At 38.9% G+C, this 18,716-nt stretch overlaps 1 protein-coding gene across 2 annotated transcripts in view; it reads left to right on the top strand.

Moving 5' to 3' along the window:
• The window catches only part of LOC150078114 (endosome/lysosome-associated apoptosis and autophagy regulator family member 2-like), a 425,663-nt gene that overhangs the window by 389,202 nt on the left and 17,745 nt on the right, over positions 1–18,716 (top strand). The window contains exon 21 of one of the 2 annotated variants that reach the window (XM_090385428.1): positions 10,205–10,285. The exons of the other annotated variant lie outside the window; for it this stretch is intronic. Coding sequence (XP_090241554.1) covers positions 10,205–10,249 — 45 coding nt within the window. The 3' untranslated portion in view covers positions 10,250–10,285. The remainder of the gene's footprint in view (positions 1–10,204; positions 10,286–18,716) is intronic. 2 annotated transcript variants of the gene reach the window in all.

Here is an 18,716-nt window from a genome sequence, read left to right as displayed (position 1 = left end):
ATATAAGTAAAGAAATCCTTGCTGTTTTTCTTAGCATCTTTTGCCAAGGATTTCTCATAATCTGCCTTCGCCTGCCTAACCTCCTTTGTGACCTGATTACAGCCTAGCTTATATCTGCCATAGGCTTCTGAGTCGCTTGATAATTTATATGCATCCCATGCATTTTTATTCTCTGTCACGAGTGTCATTAGTTCATTTGATAACCATTTAGGCCTAAACTTTGAACAATATTTCTTAATAGGTATGAAACTTTTAGAAGCATCCACGATTAATTCCTTGAATGCTTCCCACTTAGAATTTATTGTTGGTAACATCGTCAGTTGATCGCACTGTACAGAATTTAAAAACTGAGACCACTGTACTCACCTTTACGGAAGCAAAAACCCTTTCCTTAACCCCTGATGGTAATTAAATCTTTAAGTAAATCCCACATCACTACACTGTGATCCAACTGCCACCTAGCAGTTCCTTTATCTACAAATTCTTAATACACGAATGATCACTGCTGATAACCAGATCAAGAGATCACTGCTGATTACCCTCTCTGGTTGCTTCTCGAACATGCTGCTGCAGAATAAACAAACAAATGTTTGTTTATTCTGTATATTTACATCATGCAGAAAACATTTGGGTTGAGATTCAGTCTCAACAGAAGGAACTTTTATAAACTTGTTTTGCACTGTTGTAGTAGTAGTAATAATAATAATAGAGGCATGTGATGCAAGAAATTAAGTGCAGTCAAGGTTTTTTTCTACACCTCAAACAGATCACCTCGCAGGTGCTTAGTCTCCAGACACTGTAATTTACAAAACTTAAGACTCTCTTTGTAAGAGCAACCCTTTGTTCTATTCACTAATCTTGTTGCCTTTCTCTGTACCCATTCCAGCAGCTCTACATCCTTCTTAAAATGAGGCCTCCAGACTTGTACAGTACTCAAGGTGTGGCCTGACCATTGCCTTATACAAGGGGATAATCATCTCCTTATCGCTGCTAGGAAAATTCCTGTATATCATTGACAAGACACCATGAGCTACTCTTGCAGACTGTCTGCACTGCTCAGAAAACTTCATATCTGCCTGCACAACTACCCCCAGGTCTTTTTCATTCTCTACCGCTGTCAATGTAGTACCACACAATCGATACGTTACTCTGCGGTTATTGCTTCCCATATACAGTACTTTACATTTGTCAATGTTAAACTCTAGTTACCACCTCTCAGCCCATCTGCTCAACTTTTCTAGATCCTTCTGCAGCATCTTACTGTCATTAGTGTCATTAACAACCCTGCTGACTTTTGTATCATTTGCAAATTCGGACATTAAGCCTGATATACAATCATCGATATCGTTAATAAATACAGAAAAGAACAGTGGAAACCCAACACGGAACCCTGAGGGACTCCACTAATAACATTAGTCCACAAAAGCTGTGTCCATTGATTACCACTCTCTGTCTTCTCCCACTCAATCATCCCTTTATCCATAGCAGCAATTTGCCTCCAATGCCGCATTGCTCCAATTTGTGCAGCAGCCTTCTATGTGCAAAAATATCAAAAGCCTTTCTAAGATTCAAATATATGATATCAAAATTATTCTTTGCATCCAGTGCCTTAGTGACCATATCATAGAATTCAGTCATATTGGTCAGACCAGGTAAAAAGGTAAACTGCAGCCATTATCAATCCACTGCAGGGTGGAAGCCTCCTCAACAATTCGTGTTGAGGGAAATGGACCATAATCTGCCCCGTTGGCCCAGTGCATGTTAGCAGATCGACCATATTTAATTGTTAGGGGCTTGAACACCAGTATACTCAAAGAGCGTGTGTCATTGCACTCCCGCTAGTGATCACTAGACTACAGTGGCCGTTGGTCAAACAAGTCTTCCCCTTAACAAATGCATGCTGTGTCTGAGGTTTAATTGAAGTCTTGTCTAGATGATCCAACAGTGCTTCTTTAACCAGTGCCTCCATTAATTTCCCTGGAACAGAAGTTAAACTAACAGGTCTCTAATTACCTGTGTCTCTCTTTGATCCTCCTTTGTGAATTGGGGTCACATTTGCACATCTACAGTCCATGGGTACCTCCCCTGAATCCAAGGAAGCACTCATAATTATGGCTAAGGATTTGCTTACTTCCTTTGCTGCCTCCATTAATATAACTGGATAGATCCCATCCACCCCAGGTGCCTTTCTTTTGTTTATCTTCAACAATTTCTCCTCCACTTTGCTCTCAGATTATTTCAAAATAATCTAGCTCACTAAAAAAAGTAAAAAGTAAAGTGCTGCCATAATCAACCCACTGCAGGATGGAAGCCTCCTCAACAATTCACGTTGAGGGAAATGGACCATAATCTGCCACGCTGGTCCAGTGCGGGTTGGCAGATCGACCGTATTCAGCAGTCAGGGGCTTGAACCTCGGTCTACTCAAAGAGCGTATGCTACTGCACTCCCACTCCTGACCACTCGGCTATGGAGCCCTCTGCCAGAGTTTAATTCACCTCTGGCATTCCCCTCCCTGAATAACTTCTCCTGTGTGAATGTAGATGCAAAATACTCATTCAGTTTGTTAGCTACCTGAGTAGGATCATGAACAGTTGGACCATCAATATTAAGTGGACCAATCTGATTCATCCCCTTCCTTCTTGAGTTTACATAATAGGACATGATACTGCCAAAGACATGATACTGTCTTTGTATGTGCGCGATGCAAGGAGCGTAAGGAAATCAGGCGTCAACTCAGCATTGTTATGGGCCTATATGAGAGCTTGAAGGACAGGGTGGATGCCCTCGAAGGATTACAAGTGAGGGGCCCATCAAGCTCTCAGCTGCCCACACCAATGCCAGAGCTTGCACTTGGTCATCGCGCGACACAGCGGCAGCCCGCAAGGCAGAATGCGCTGGTCCCAAAGGAACTAGTAGTTGTTGGTGACTCTATTGTCAGGGAAACGGGAAACATGCTTTGTAAAAAAGGATAGATGGAACAGGACCAGGGTATGTCTGCCAGGGGCAAAGGCTGATGACGTTGTAGAGCGGATATCATCGTTTAAGGGCACAAAAGGTGATATAGTTGTACACATTGGCACTAATGATATTAAGAGTAGGAGACCGGCGGAATTACTTAACAAGTACAGGTCACTGATGAAAAAAAGCCGTGAATTAGGGTTGAATTTGAAAGTGTCTGCAATTCTGCTCAGACACGATAGCAGGGAGTATATGATGAGAGCCCTATCGATCAATTCGGCCCTGGAAAGATTGTGCAGGGCTCAAGGGGTAGAATTTTTTTCAGCCTGGTCTGTACTTGTTAACAGGAGAGACTGCTTCTACAGGGATGGGATACACTTAAATAGAAAGGGTGCAAGAATGTTTGCTGATGCTATCGAGGCAGTGTTAGGTGGGTCGGAAAACTGATAGATTGGGGGGATACAAGAACTAATAGATTAACAGTAGCCACTGGCAGAGGAGAAAGTGATTCTACACTGCTTCTATTGGAATGAGCAGCAGCCTGGAAAATAAGATGCAGGATATTTCAGAGACTGCTGGGAATCATTGGGGTACAAGTAAACACATGGGTTGTGTTAGGGTGGCTAAGAGGAAGAGCAGGTGCATGTATACTTGCGTGTACACCAATGCTAGGAGTCTAGTAAATAAATTTGATGAATTTGAGGTATTGCTCAAAACATCAAAGGCAGATATTGTTGGGATTTCAGAGACGTGGTGTCACACAGATATAAGAAATGCAGAAGTGGAATTTGGGGAGTACAATGTCTACAGAAAGGATAGACAGGATAGGAAGAGAGGAGGGGTTATGCTATTAGTTAAGAAACACATAAAATCCAAGGAAGTGAAGCCAGTCGACATTGCTGGACAGTGCAGTGTCGAGTCAGTTTGGTGTGACATAAGCATTGGGAGATCAAAATTGAGAGTAGGAGTGTGCTATAGGCCTAATGACTCTGATGAGTATAATAAGAAACTGTACAGGGAAATAGAGCGGACCAGTAAATCAGAGAATCTTATTATGGGGGATTTTAATTTCCCAGATATTGACTGGAATTTGGGGGCTGGTCACTCACACACTAGCAAGGCTTTTGTAGATTTATTGGATGATTGTTTTCTACATCAGCATGTTCGGGAGGCAACTAGAGGGAGTAATACTCTTGATTTGATTATCAGTAGTGATTCTTCATGCATTAAGAATCTGCAGATAAATGAACCACTAGGTGGCAGTGATCACAGTGTTCTGAAGTGGGATTTACTCAAAGAGGTAACTACCATTAGGGGTAAAGGGAAGGGGGTATTGCTTTCGTAAAGGCGACTATGGTGGACTGAGACAGTATTTAAATTCTATACAGTGGGATCAACTGATGATGTTACCAACAGCAAATTCAAAATGTGAAGCATTCAAAGAACCTATCTTGGAAGCTACTAGGCTTTACATACCAACTAAGAAATATTGTTCAAGGTTTAGGCCTAAATGGATGTCAGATGAACTAATGAGGCATATGGCAGAGAAGAAAAATGCATGGGATACATACAAATTAACACGTGACACAGAAGCCTATGATAGATACAAGTTGATCTGTAACCAAGTTACAAAGGAGGTTAGGCAGGCGAAGGCAGATTACGAGAAATCCTTGGCAAAGGATGCGAAGAAAAACAGCAAAGAGTTCTTTACTTATGTAAACTCTAGAAGGAAGGGGATGAATCAGATTGGTCCACTTGATATCGATGGGTCCACTGTTGATGATCCTGGTCAGGTAGCTAACAAACTAAATGAATATTTTGCATCGACATTCACACATGAGGAGTTATTCAGCGAGGGGAATGCCAGAGGTGTATTCAACTCTAGCAGTAAGCTACAGAATCTTGAAATAACTGGGAGTAAAGTGGAGGAGAAACTGTTGAAGATAAACACAAGAAAGGCACCCGGTGTGGATGGTATCTATCCAGTTATATTAAAGGAGGCAGCAAAGGAAGTAAGCAAACCATTAGCTATAATTATGAGAGCTTCCTTGGACTCAGGGGAGGTACCCATGGATTGGAGATGTGCAAATGTGACCCCCAATTCACAAAGGAGGATCAAAGGCTGACACAAGTAATTATAGACCTGTGAGTTTAACTTCTGTTCCCGGAAAATTAATGGAGGCACTGGTTAAAGAAGCACTGCAGGATCATTAGCATTTTAGCATTAGTAGAGGCATTTGATGCAAGAAAGCAAGCTTATGCAGCATCAGCCATAAAAAAAAAAAAAACCACTTCCACTTCACCCCTCTGTTCGTTCAAAATACCTGTCCAGCTGAGCCTTAAACTTATTTAGGCTGTCAACCTCCACCACAAGGGATGGAAGTCTGTTCCACCAACCAACCACCCGCTGGCTAAAGGCAAATTTCCGCACGTCTATCCTACATCTGTCTTTCCTCAATTTGAATTTATGCCCTCTCAGGTGATTTTTCTGAGCTAGAGGAAGAATCCCATCAGCATTGAGCATGCTTAAACTATTCAAGGCTTTATACACCTCTATCAGATCACCTCGCTGGTGCCTAGTCTCCAGACACTGTAATTTGCAAAACTTAAGCCTTTCTTCGTAAGAGCACCCCTTTGTTCCATTCACTAATCTTGTTGCCCTTCTCTGTACTCGTTCCAGCAGCTCTACATCCTTCTTGAAATGAGGCCTCCAGACCTGTATACAGTACTCTAGGTGTGTACCTAGAGTACACATCATCTAGACAAGACTTCAGCTATAGCTCAGACACAGCATGGTTTTGTTAAGGGGAAGTCTTGCCTGACCAATTTGATTGGATACTATGATGCAGTCACAAAAGAACTGGATGCAGAGAATAACTTTGATATTATATACTTGGATCTTAGAAAGGCTTTTGATACTGTTGCACATATAAGACTGCTGCACAAATTGGAGCAGTGTGGCATTGGAGGCAAATTGCTGCTATGGATAAAGGGGTGGTTGAGGGGGAGAAGACAGAGAGTGGTAATCAATGGACACTGCTCATCGTGGACTAATGTTATCAGTGGAGTCCCTCAGGGTTCAGTATTGTGTCCTTTATTGTTTTCTGTATTTATAAATGATATTGATGATGGTATATCAAGCTTAATGTCCAAGTTTGCAGACGATACGAAGGTTGGCAGGGTTGTCAAAGACACTACTGACACTATGCTGCTGCAACAGGATCTGGAAAGGTTCAGCAGATGGGCTGAGAGGTGGCAAATGAATTATCATTGACAAATGTAAAGTACTACATATGGGAAACAGCAACCCCAGAGCAACGTGTCAACTCTGTGGTACTACACTGACAGTGGTAGAGAATGAAAGGGACCTGGGGGTGGTTGTGCAGGCAGATATGAAGTTCTCTGAGCAGTGCAGATGGGATGCAAGAGTAGCTCATGGTGTGTTGTCAATGATATAGGAATATTTCTAGCAGGGATAAGGAGGTGATTATTCCCTTGTATAAGGCAATGGTCAGGCCACACCTAGAGTACTGTATACAGACCTGGAGACCTCATTTCAAGAAGGATGTAGAGCTGCTGGAATGAGTACAGAGAAGGGCAACAAGATTAGTGAATGGCACAAAGGGGTGCTCTTATGAAGAAAGGCTTAAGTTTTGCGAATTACAGTGTCTGGAGACTAGGCAGCAGCGAGGTGATCTGATAGAGGTGTACAAAGCCTTGAATGGTTTGAGCATGCTCAATGCTGATGGGATTCTTCCTCTAGCTCAGAATAATCACCTGAGAGGGCATAAATTCAAATTGAGGAAAGACAGATGTAGGATAGATGTGCGGAAATTTGCCTTTAGCCAGCGGGTGGTTGGTAGGTGGAACAGACTTCCATCCCTTGTCGTGGAAGTTGATAGCCTAAATAAGATTAAGGCTCGGCTGGACAGGTATTTCGAACGAACAGAGGGGTGAAGTGGAAGTGATTATTTTTTATTTATTTATTTTACTTTAATTTTTTTGGCTGATGCTGCATAATCTTGCTTTCTTGCATCAAATGCCTCTACTAATGCTAATGCTAAAAATTGCTCTTGGAAATATCACGTCCCGTTCCTGATTGTCCACAAAATTAACTGCTTGTTAATTTCAAAAGGCTGTCATTCAGAGTACACCCCCCCTCCCCCATCAGTTCAGCACTGAGCCACAGCACTCCCATTAGCTTGAGCCATTTGCTTTTCTGCTCTGGTCTGAGTTATGATTTCGATTCAATTTCAATACAAAAATATAACCCTAAACTTATATATAGCGATGAGCCAAAACATTATGACCAGCGAGTCATTATGCAAATCGAAGCAACTACACATGAACTACGGTGCATGTGCGGGTCAAGACATATTATAAAAAACACCTGATACTGAGCTACATTAATCAGTGTACCACCAGAGGCTTCCCCCTCTGGTGGTGCCATCTTTCAACAGGATAAGGTGCCATGCCACACCACCCGGATTGTTCGAGGCTGGTTTGCGGAACATGAGGAAGACTTCCAGGTCATTGCTCTGGCCCTCCAAATTCCCAAGACATCAATCTCTGGGCACCTCGTAGCCAGGTGGGAAGGAGCAGCAGTGTGTAGCACACGCTTCTTGATTAGACTCTGGGTTCGAGTCCGTCACCACCAAATACGGAGGATGCGGAAAGGTCAGGGAATGACCACTGCATATCCCGGAGCAATATGGCCTTAGTTGCTAACGCTCCTAAAAACCAAATAACAATATCAATCCCATCGAACATCTGTGGTTTCTGTTGCAAACCACAGATGCTCGATGGAACTGCCACTCCGATCTGTGGCGTTTCAACCCTGGAGCTTAGAGGAGTTAAAGGATCTACTGGTTACAATTTGGTACTAGATACCAAAAGACGCAATTAGAGAAATCTTGTAGCATCTATGCCTCACCGGGTACAAGCTGTTTTGGCAGAACATGGTGGACCAACATCATATTAGGTAGGTGGTCATAATGTTTTGGCTCATCGGTGTATATTTCGGTATCAAGTATTATCTCCAAGTTACATTATATGACTTCCTTATCTCCTATCAAGTTATATGTCTTAATTTATAATGTTATGTTTGTAAAGTCTAGGTCATTATGTGTTTAGTTATAAAAGTACAATTTACTTGACAATGAAATTTAATAAGATTAATAAATTTTACTGATTAATTGATAATACTATACTATACTAAGTTAACAGATTTCTAATACAGTACAGTGCTGCATGTTTTGCTGTCTAGTTTTACGTTAAACCTTATGCTGTCTAGTTTGGATATACGTTGTATTGTTTAAAAATGGCGGCAAGTTACGTGCTGTAAATCTAAAGACAAAAAGTATTAATTAACTTTCAAAATCACTATCTAAATTCAAAATAAACCAAGGAGCTTGACTAGGGCTATAAGCTACTTATAGAAAATAATTTAATATAACAATTAAGTCAATAAAATGGCTAAATATAATAAAAAACTTAGCGTTTGCCGGAGCTACAAAATCTTGTCCAACGCGTAGATTGGATACCATTACTAATACTAAGTAAAAACCTACAAAATCTCTATCTAAGTTCAAATTAAACTAAGTATGGTAATTAGGAATATAAAGCTACTTCTAGAAAATAAATTAATATGCCAATTTAAGTCAGTAAAACAGAAAAAATTTAAGAAAAACTTCTCTATTAGCTAAAGCCGTAAAAACCTCATCCACACGGAGCTACTCTTGTTTCCACTGTTATACAAAGGGATAATCACTTCCTTTAACCTGCTAGTAAAATTCCTGTATATCGTTGATAATACCCTATGACCTGCTCTGGCAGCCTGTATGCATTGCTCAGAAAACTTCATATCTGACTGCACAATCACTCCCAGGTCTGTTTCATTTTCTACTACCCTAAGTGTAGTTTCACACAGTTGGTACGTTCCTCTGAGGTTACTTCTACCCATATGCAATACTTTGCATTTGCCAATGTTAAACTTCAGTTGTCACTTCTCGGCCCATCTTCCCAAATTTTCTAGATCCTGTTGCAGTAGCACAATGCCATTACTGTCATTAACAACCCTGCCAACCTTTTTTATCATCTGCAAACTTCGCCACTAAGCATAACACCTTCATCAGTATCATTGATAAATATACAAAACAAAAGAGGACCCAACACCGAACCCTGTGGGATTCCACTAATAACATTAGTCCACGAAGAGCAGTGTCCATTGATTACCACGCTCTGTCTTCTCCCACTCAACCACCCTTTTATCCATTGTAGCAACTTACCCTTAATACCATACTGCTCCAATTTGTACAGTAATCTTCCATGCGCAACAGGGTCAAAAGCTTTCCTGAAATCAAGGTATATGATATCAAAATTATTTTTTGCATCCAGTTTCTTTGTGACCATATAATGTCCAATCAAATTTGTCAGACAAGATTTTCCCTTAACAAACCCATGCTGTGTCTGAATTCTTGCTGCAGTCTTGTCTAGATCCTGCAATGTGTCTTTAACCAGTGACTCCATTATTTTTCCTGGAACAGAAGTTAAACTAACTGGTCTGTAATTACTTGTGTCACTCTTAGATTCCACCTTTGTGAATTGGGGATACATTTGCACATCTCCAGTCCATGGGGACTTCCCCTGAGTCCAAGAATGCTCTCATAATTATGTTTAAGGGTTTGCTTAGTTCCTTTTCTGCCTCCTCTAATATAACTAGATAGATTCCCAAGAAAATTATGCATTAACTATGCAAACAGGCAAACAAACCATAAAATATGTACAAATGATAGGCAGTGTATAACATGTTTCAGTTTATTCAAAAAAAATGGAGTAATTGCATGGAAAGTATATGTGAAAAATTTTATTTTTAAATGAATATGATTTTATTTATAAAGAAAATGGAAAGCAAATGAATTTGTGCTATGTATTTTATGAAATTTCTAAACAAATTGTACAGAGTAATTAATCGTTTTTTAACATTTCAATGAGTCTTGATTGTTGGCATTTTGTCTTCATGACACCAAACAGAAATTTTTTATATTGCGGTGTGCCAAGTCTGGAAAACATTGCTGTAATTGTTTTTAGTTCCATTTTTGGTTAATACTTTGTTGCCAAATTGCTGAAATGCAAATTTTATTTTATATACGCATCTCTGATGTGTATATATGTGTATATATGGTACTAATTAGCATTGTCTTCATATCTGTTCCTTTTTACCTCATCCCGCTGTATGTTGAACAGGTATACAAGTGGGAGTCAGAGGGGACATGGACGCCTGAAAATTAACAGTTTGGATATTTTTTTCTACCGTCCAAATTTCAGGTATATTTTCATTTTCAATTACTTACGTTTCAACAGAAAATTTTTTTATGGATTAAAATCAGACACTTTTTTTTTTTTAATGGAAATATTATTCAATAAATAATTATACAATCAGACACTGTTTAGTGCAGGAGATGTATTTCACAAAATGAATGCTACATTTCATGAGCTATATATGAATGTTTCATTTAGACATTTCGTAAATAAACAATGTTTTACAGTAGTATTTATTAAAAATGAACCTCTGAAGTAGATAAACATTTATGTTAGCTGCTACTCCACTTCTTTAATGTCAGCAATTAATAAAATTTTAAAAATTAGAAGTATTGTATTGTTTTGCACTTTGTAAATTCAAGGTTGCTAGTACAGACCTACACATCACAAATGTTTATCTCCAAAGTTTTGAATCAACATAAATTGGATTAAGTAAATGAGGAATATTAATGAAAAAGTAAGGAAGATTAATGAAATTAGGAATACTTGAAGATTAAAATCAAAAAGAACACAATTTAACTAAGTGACAATGTAGTTTTCCAAAAAGAACATTAAAAGAAGGTAGTGCTCTCACCAAACCAGTGAAAGAAATTTAAAAGAACAAAAACTATACAAAATCCATAGACTGAATGGAGCAAAAAGCAAATTAAAACCATTCTGCCAACCTGCTGGGTTAAGCCACTTATTGAAGGCTGTACAAAATTCGGGGGGAGGGGGGGGGAGATTATGCAGCTAAATTGTTTTTTTGTTTAATAATTTTATTATTACTAAAGGGTAAAAGATGCAAGAATACCAGGCTTTCTGCATCAGTAAAGCAGCAGTTTATTCAGTTGGTTGGCAAATGTAAACATAATGAGGTTCAGTTTGTTACTGTGTGTGTGTGTGTGTGTGTGTGTGTGTGTGTGTGTGTGTGTGTGTGTGTGTGTGTGTGTGTGTGTGTGTGTGTGTGTGTGTTAATCTCTCCTCCATTCCAAGTTTCCAATCCATGTAACCTACATCTTCAATATAGGCATCCATTTGCCATTTTTACTAGACTCTTCACTCATCTGTAACATTTCCAAGGAGCAATTATTGGAAATGTTACAAAGTGATCAAGCATCCAAAATGATGTATGGAAGTATTAATAGCATTATGCTGAGTGCAAATTTGCAACAATTCCAATATTTATAATTTAAGAACAGAAGATTGATCAATGGAAATACTATTGCTAAAATCTGAGGGATAATTTTTGATAACTGAGTGGGCTTCAAGTTTTTGCTTTGGCATCTTTAGAATTTACTGAGGTTTGGTGCTGCTGAATGTAATAAGAAATTATATTCTGGGATAACCCAATATGAGCAGGATGTTACATAAACTAAACTAAACTAAACTACATAATTATAACTAGAATATTCATACTGTGTTTCTGAAGACACAGTAATAATTTTTGTGAAGGCAATAAAACTACTGTGATATCTCTGATTTTAAAAATATACTTGAAGGCTAAGAACCATCTGAAAATTATGGAAAAGCATTGTAATTGTTTGCATTTCTACAAATGAAAACATGATCAGTTACACAACTGATAATATTTCAGTGTTGTTGTGTAACTGATAATGTTTCTGGGATTTATATATTCTTTTTAGACACCTATTAGTGAGTAATGATATGTCAACTTCTCTATCAGAAGGCAAAGTACAAAATATAATAATGTTAAATATTGGTTGAATAACAGTGATCATTTTATAATTAAAGAGATGATAGCTGTTAAAGTTTAGATAGGCACACCAGTATTAGTAGGCTTTATGATAAATTAAGTATTAGTAGTGGCAAGCAAAGTTATGCAAGGAAAACCTCACTAATTCAGACTGCTTTATGTTTGCATTTTATTTATGCAGAAAAGATATTCTTAAAAAGAATTTAATGATGTGGTTTCAAAATCACTTTGTAAAAGAGAATAAAAATCATGTAGAAGAAAAGTTAAATGTAAAATGAAAATATTAAGGCATTTTTATTGTAGATAATGTCAATTGTAGTTTCTTACATTCCAGTACCTTAGCTCTTATACAGCCCATACATCAGGGAGTCAAACTCAGCTGTAATATTTATATTGAAGGAAACAATTGAAGAGTTTTTTTTTTTTTTTTTGAGAATTCTGACAAGAGGAGAAAAGACATTTACTGATAATATAAAATGTCAACTGAGTTGCAAGTTAGAATGAAGTAGAGCAGGAGTATAGTGGTAAGTGCAGGGGAAAAAGCTACTAAAAAATTGATTTAGATAAATCAAAGATAAAATGTGCCAAAATGTGTTGGGGGAGGAAAAAAAAAAAACAAAAAACAAAACCCCAAATTACAGCTGCATAGTTTAATCCCCCAAATTAAAGGATATTTAATTTAAAAACATGTCTAGAAAAAGACAAAATAGCAAAATTACAAGCAGAAAAGTCTGTAGGTGAAGTGGAGAAGAAGAAGGATAAAGCAAGGAAGAAAAAGTTAAATTACACGAAGGTAGAAGTTATTGCCTCAGTAGTCTTATTACGTTTTTTAATTCTGATGAGAAATTCAAAAAAATTTTTATGCTTGAAGAGAAATTATGACATGAAATGGCAATACAACAGGTCCTTTACTCAAAGAACATTTCTGACATTAGCATTAGCATTAGTAGAGGCATTTGATGCAAGAAAGCAAGCTTATGCAGCATCAGCCAAAAAAAAAAAAAAACCCACTTCCACTTCACCCCTCTGTTCGTTCAAAATACCTGTCCACCTGAGCCTTAAACTTATTTAGGCTATCAACCTCCACCACAAGGGATGGAAGTCTGTTCCACCAACCAACCACCCGCTGGCTAAAGGCAAATTTCCGCACGTCTATCCTACATCTGTCTTTCCTCAATTTGAATTTATGCCCTCTCAGGTGATTTTTCTGAGCTAGAGGAAGAATCCCATCAGCATTGAGCATGCTTAAACCATTCAAGGCTTTATACACCTCTATCAGATCACCTCGCTGGTGCCTAGTCTCCAGACACTGTAATTTGCAAAACTTAAGCCTTTCTTCGTAAGAGCACCCCTTTGTTCCATTCACCAATCTTGTTGCCCTTCTCTGTACTCGTTCAGCAGCTCTACATCCTTCTTGAAACGAGGTCTCCAGACCTGTATACAGTACTCTAGGTGTGGCCTGACCATTGCCTTATACAATGGAATAATCACCTCCTTATCCCTGGTGGAAAAATTCCTGTATATCATTGACAATACTCCATGAGCTACTCTTGCAGCCCGTCTGCACTGCTCAGAGAACTTCATATCTGCCTGCACAACCACCCCCAAGTCCCTTTCATTCTCTACCACTGTCAGTGTAGTACCACAGAGTTGATACGTTGCTCTGGGGTTGCTGTTTCCCATGTGTAGTACTTTACATTTATCAATGTTAAACTTCATTTGCCACCTCTCAGCCCATCTGCTCAGCCTTTCCAGATCCTGTTGCAGCAGCATAGTGTCAGTAGTGTCCTTGACAACCCTGCCAACCTTTGTATCGTCTGCAAACTTGGACATTAAGCCCGATATACCATCATCAATATCATTTATAAATACAGAAAACAATAATGGACCCAACACTGAGCCCTGAGGGACTCCACTAATAACATCAGTCCACGATGAGCAGTGTCCATTGATTACCACTCTCTGTCTTCTCCCCCTCAACCACCCCTTTATCCATAGCAGCAATTTGCCTCCAATGTCACACTGCTCCAATTTGTGTAGCAGTCTTCCATGTGCAACAGTATCAAAAGCCTTTCTAAGATCCAAGTATATAATATCAAAGTTATTCCCTGCATCCAGTTCTTTTGTGACTGCATCATAGTATCCAATCAAGTTGGTCAGGCAAGACTTCCCCTTAACAAAACCATGCTGTGTCTGAGCTATAACTGAAGTCTTGTCTAAATGATCCTGCAGTGCTTCTTTAACCAGTGCCTCCATTAATTTTCCTGGAACAGAAGTTAAGCTCACAGGTCTATAATTACTTGTGTCAGCCTTTGATCCTCCTTTGTGAATTGGGGTCACATTTGCACATTTCCAGTCTATGGGTACCTCCCCTGAGACCAAGGAAGCTCTCATAATTATGGCTAAAGGTTTGCTTACTTCCTTTGCTGCCTCCTTTAATATAACTGGATAGATCCCATCCACCCCGGGTGCCTTTCTTGTGTTTATCTTCAACAGTTTCTCCTCCACTTTACTCCCAGTAATTTCAAGATTCTGTAGCTTCCTGCTAGAGTTAAATACACCTCTTGCATTCCCCTCGCTGAAGAACTCCTCATGTGTGAATGTCGATGCAAAATATTCATTTAGTTTGTTAGCTACCTGAGCAGGATCATCAACACTTGACCCATCAATATCAAGTGGACCAATCTGATTCATCCCCTTCCTTCTAGAGTTTACATAAGTAAAGAACTCTTTGCTGTTTTTCTTTGCATCCCTTACCAAGGATTTCTCGTAATCTGCCTTCGCCTGCCTAACCTCCTTTGTAACTTGGTTGCATATCAACTTGTATCTATCATAGGCTTCTGTGTCATGTGTTAATTTGTATGTATCCCATGCATTTTTCTTCTCTGCCATATGCCTCATTAGTTCATCTGACATCCATTTTGGCCTAAACCTTGAGCAATATTTCTTAGTTGGTATGTAAAGCCTAGTAGCTTCCAAGATAAGTTCTTTGAATGCTTCCCATTTTGAATTTGCTGTTGGTAACATCATCAGTTGGTCCCACTGTATAGAATTTAAATACTGTCTCAGTCCATCGTAGTCGCCTTTACGGAAGCAATAACCCTTCCCTTTACCCCTAATGGTAGTTACCTCTTTGAGTAAATCCCACTTCAGCACACTGTGATCACTGCCACCTAGTGGTTCATTTATCTGCAGATTCTTAATGCATGAAGAATCACTGCTGATAATCAAATCAAGAGTATTACTCCCTCTAGTTGCCTCCCGAACATGCTGATGTAGAAAACAATCATCCAATAAATCCACAAAAGCCCTGCTAGTGTGTGAGTAACCAGCCCTCAAATTCCAGTCAATATCTGGGAAATTAAAATCTCCCATTATAAGACACTCTGATTTACTGGCCCACTCTATTTCCCTGTACAGTTCCTTATTATACTCATCAGAGTCATTAGGCCTATAGCACACTCCTACTCTCAATTTTGATCTCCCAATGTTTATGTCACACCAAACTGACTCCACACTGCACTGTCCAGCGATGTCGACTGGCTTCACTTCCTTGGTTTTTATGTGTTTCTTAACTAATAACATAACCCCTCCTCCCTTCCTATCCTGTCTATCCTTTCTGTAGACGTTGTACTCCCCAAATTGCAGTTCTGCATCCCTTATATCTGTGTGACACCACGTCTCTGATATCCCAACAATATCTGCCTTTGATGTTTTGAGCAATACCTCAAATTCATCAAATTTATTTACTAAACTCCTAGCATTGGTGTACACGCAAGTATACCTGCACCTGTTTTTATTCTTAGCTACCCTAACACAACCCATGTGTTTACTTGTACCGCAATGGCTCCCAGCAGTCTCTGAAATACCATGCATCTTGTTTTTCAGGCTTCTGCTCATTCTAATAGAAGCAGTGCAAGAATCTCTTTCACCTCTGCCAGTGGCTACTGTCAATCTATTGGTCTTTGTCTCCCCCCAAGCTAGCAGTTTTCCGACCCACCTAACACTGCCTCGATAGCATCAGCAAATATTCTTGCACCCTTTCTATTTAAGTGTATCCCATCCCTGTAGAAGCAATCTCTCCTGTTAACAAGTACAGTCCAGGCTGAAAAAAATTCTACCCCTTGAGCCTTGCACAATCTTTCCAGGGCCGAATTGATCGACAAGGCTCTCATCATATACTCCCTCCTATCGTGTCTGGGCAGAATTGCAGACACTTTCAAATTCAACCCTAATTCTCGGCTTTTGTTCAACAGTGACCTGTACTTGTTAAGTAATTCTGCCGGTCTCCTACTCTTAATATTATTAGTGCCAACGTGTACAACTATATCACCTTTTGTGCCCTTAAAAGATGATATTCGCTCTACAACGTCATCAACCTGTGCCCCTGGCAGACATACCCTGGTCCTGTTCCACCTATCTTTTTTACAAAGCATGTTCCCCGTTTCCCTGACAATAGAGTCACCAACAACTACTAGTTCCTTCGGGACCAGCGCATTCTGCCTTAGGGGTTGTCTCTGTGTCACGCGATGCCCAAGTGCAAGCTCTGGCGTTGATGTGGGCAGCTGAGAGCTTGATGGGCCCCTCAATTTAGTTTCTTCGAGAGCATCCACCCTGTCCTTCAAGCTCTCATATAAGCCCACAAGAACGCCGAGTTGTTGCCTGATATCGATACACTCCTTGCATCGCGCACACACAAAGACATCCCCCTTGGCAGTATCATGTCCCGGAACCGATTGCTCTGCAAACATCAAGCAAACAGTGCATTTTATAAGGCTGTGAGTCAGAGGACAACTGCCCCCCTCAGTTCTTCTCTGAGCCACAGCACTTCCATTAGCTTGAGCCTTTTGCTTTGCTGCTCTGGTCTGAGTCATGATTCTATTAATTTATTAATTAATTATGTTATGTTATTAATTATATTACGTTTGTAATCTAAGTCGTTATATGTATTTATTTAAACGTACAATTTAACTGCTAACGAAGTTCAACTAACGCTATCTAGTACGGTATATAACCTACGGTATATCTAGTACGGTATCACAATGGCGGGAAAGTTACTAACGGTAACGGTAGTTACGAACACGTGGAAACCCTTACCGATACTTTTACAAGGCCGAGTAAAGAATAAATACACCAAATTAATCAAAAAATCACAAAATAATGTTATACTACTAAATTTAAATCAAAAGTTTTAGAAAAACAATAATTTCAAATCAATAAATAAGAAAAATCCACTTAGCGGCTTTGAACACGACCGTCACTAGTAGCCTCGTCAGCAGATGACATTTTCAGATACAGTTTGACTGGGGAGTAATCATGCACTTTTGATTAAATTTATAATTATTAATGTTTCACACAATTTTCCCTGTATATGGAAAGAATCCCATTAGCTGCCCTGGCAGCCTATCTGAACTGCTCAGGGAACTTCATATTGGTCAGTACAGTTCTGTGTTTTCATTCTTTTTCATTCCCCACTACCTTGAGTTTAGTACCATCCAAATGGTATGTTATTCTGAGATTACTATTAACCCAAATCTAGCTTTTCATTTATCAGTTGTTTTAAATCTCAGCTGCCACCTTTCAAGACACCTGCTTAATTTTTCCAGGCCTTACTGCCATTATTGCTATTAATCACCCTGCTCACCTAGGTATCATCAGCATACTTAGACATTAAACTTCATATGCTCGCATCAGTATCATTGATAATATTAAAAGCAGTAAGGGGCCCCAACACTGAGCCATGAGGAACCATACTCATAACATTAGTCCACGAAGAGTAGTGTCAATTGTATTTTCTTTTTTTTTCTTTGGGTAATGGATAAAATTCTATGGTTAATGGATGTGTAAATTCTATGGTTAATGGATGTGTAAATTCTCCACGACATTCATCAACAAGATATATAGTATGTCTTTAATAGGGCAGTCATAAATTAACTGCATGAAAAAAAAATTATTTTTACATCATAGGTTAGATTTCAGTAAAGCTTTTGATACTGTTCCACATGAATGACTGCTGAAAAAACTGGAGCAAGTTTGTGGCACTGGGAGCAAATTACTGCAATAACTTGCTCTCAGTTCCACAAAAACAATGATTTTGCAAGCAAAGATATTCTGTATCAGTGCTTGTATATTAATACCTGTTTATTACAGCATACTAAATTGCCACTGTTAATTGTTTGAAACTTGTATCTTCTCTCTTAACTTTTTTTTTTTTTTCATGTCAAGGCAATATCTGTAGATAGCTCTTGGACTTCCAGTGGTACTCAGCATTAGTAGGCTTCCGTAAATCTTTTGAGTGACTCATTTTCTCAACAAGGATATAAGACAGCAGTGTACTCTATTCAAATTAATCATTCATAAGAGCTTAATCAGTACACTGGTTTTTTGATTAACGATAGTAATTGGTTCCATAAAAATGACAAGTGAAACTGTTTTTAATTGAGTATTGTTGAGGAGGCTTCCATCCTGCAGTGGGTTGATAATGGCTGCACTTTACTTTTTACTTTAGTTTATGAAATATACTCAATTAACATTATGTTATAACAGTACATGTTAAAAATTTAACTGTTCCAAGACCTCTGGAATGGTATTATAAAGGACTATACATTACGAATACTGTTTAGTATCATATATATATATGTACAGTATTTGAGCTTTTAGTAACATTTCTAACATTGTTAAATGCATATGTAATTAATACAGTAAACTGACAAAAAAAAAAAAAAAAAAAAAGCATCCTTA

Source organism: Mastigoproctus giganteus, chromosome 11 (assembly GCF_048544385.1).
Source record: "Mastigoproctus giganteus isolate SK-2022 chromosome 11, ASM4854438v1, whole genome shotgun sequence".
Lineage (NCBI taxonomy): Eukaryota > Metazoa > Arthropoda > Arachnida > Uropygi > Thelyphonidae > Mastigoproctus > Mastigoproctus giganteus.
Note: the sequence above shows the minus strand (reverse complement) of the source record. Positions and strands in the feature narration are given on the sequence as shown.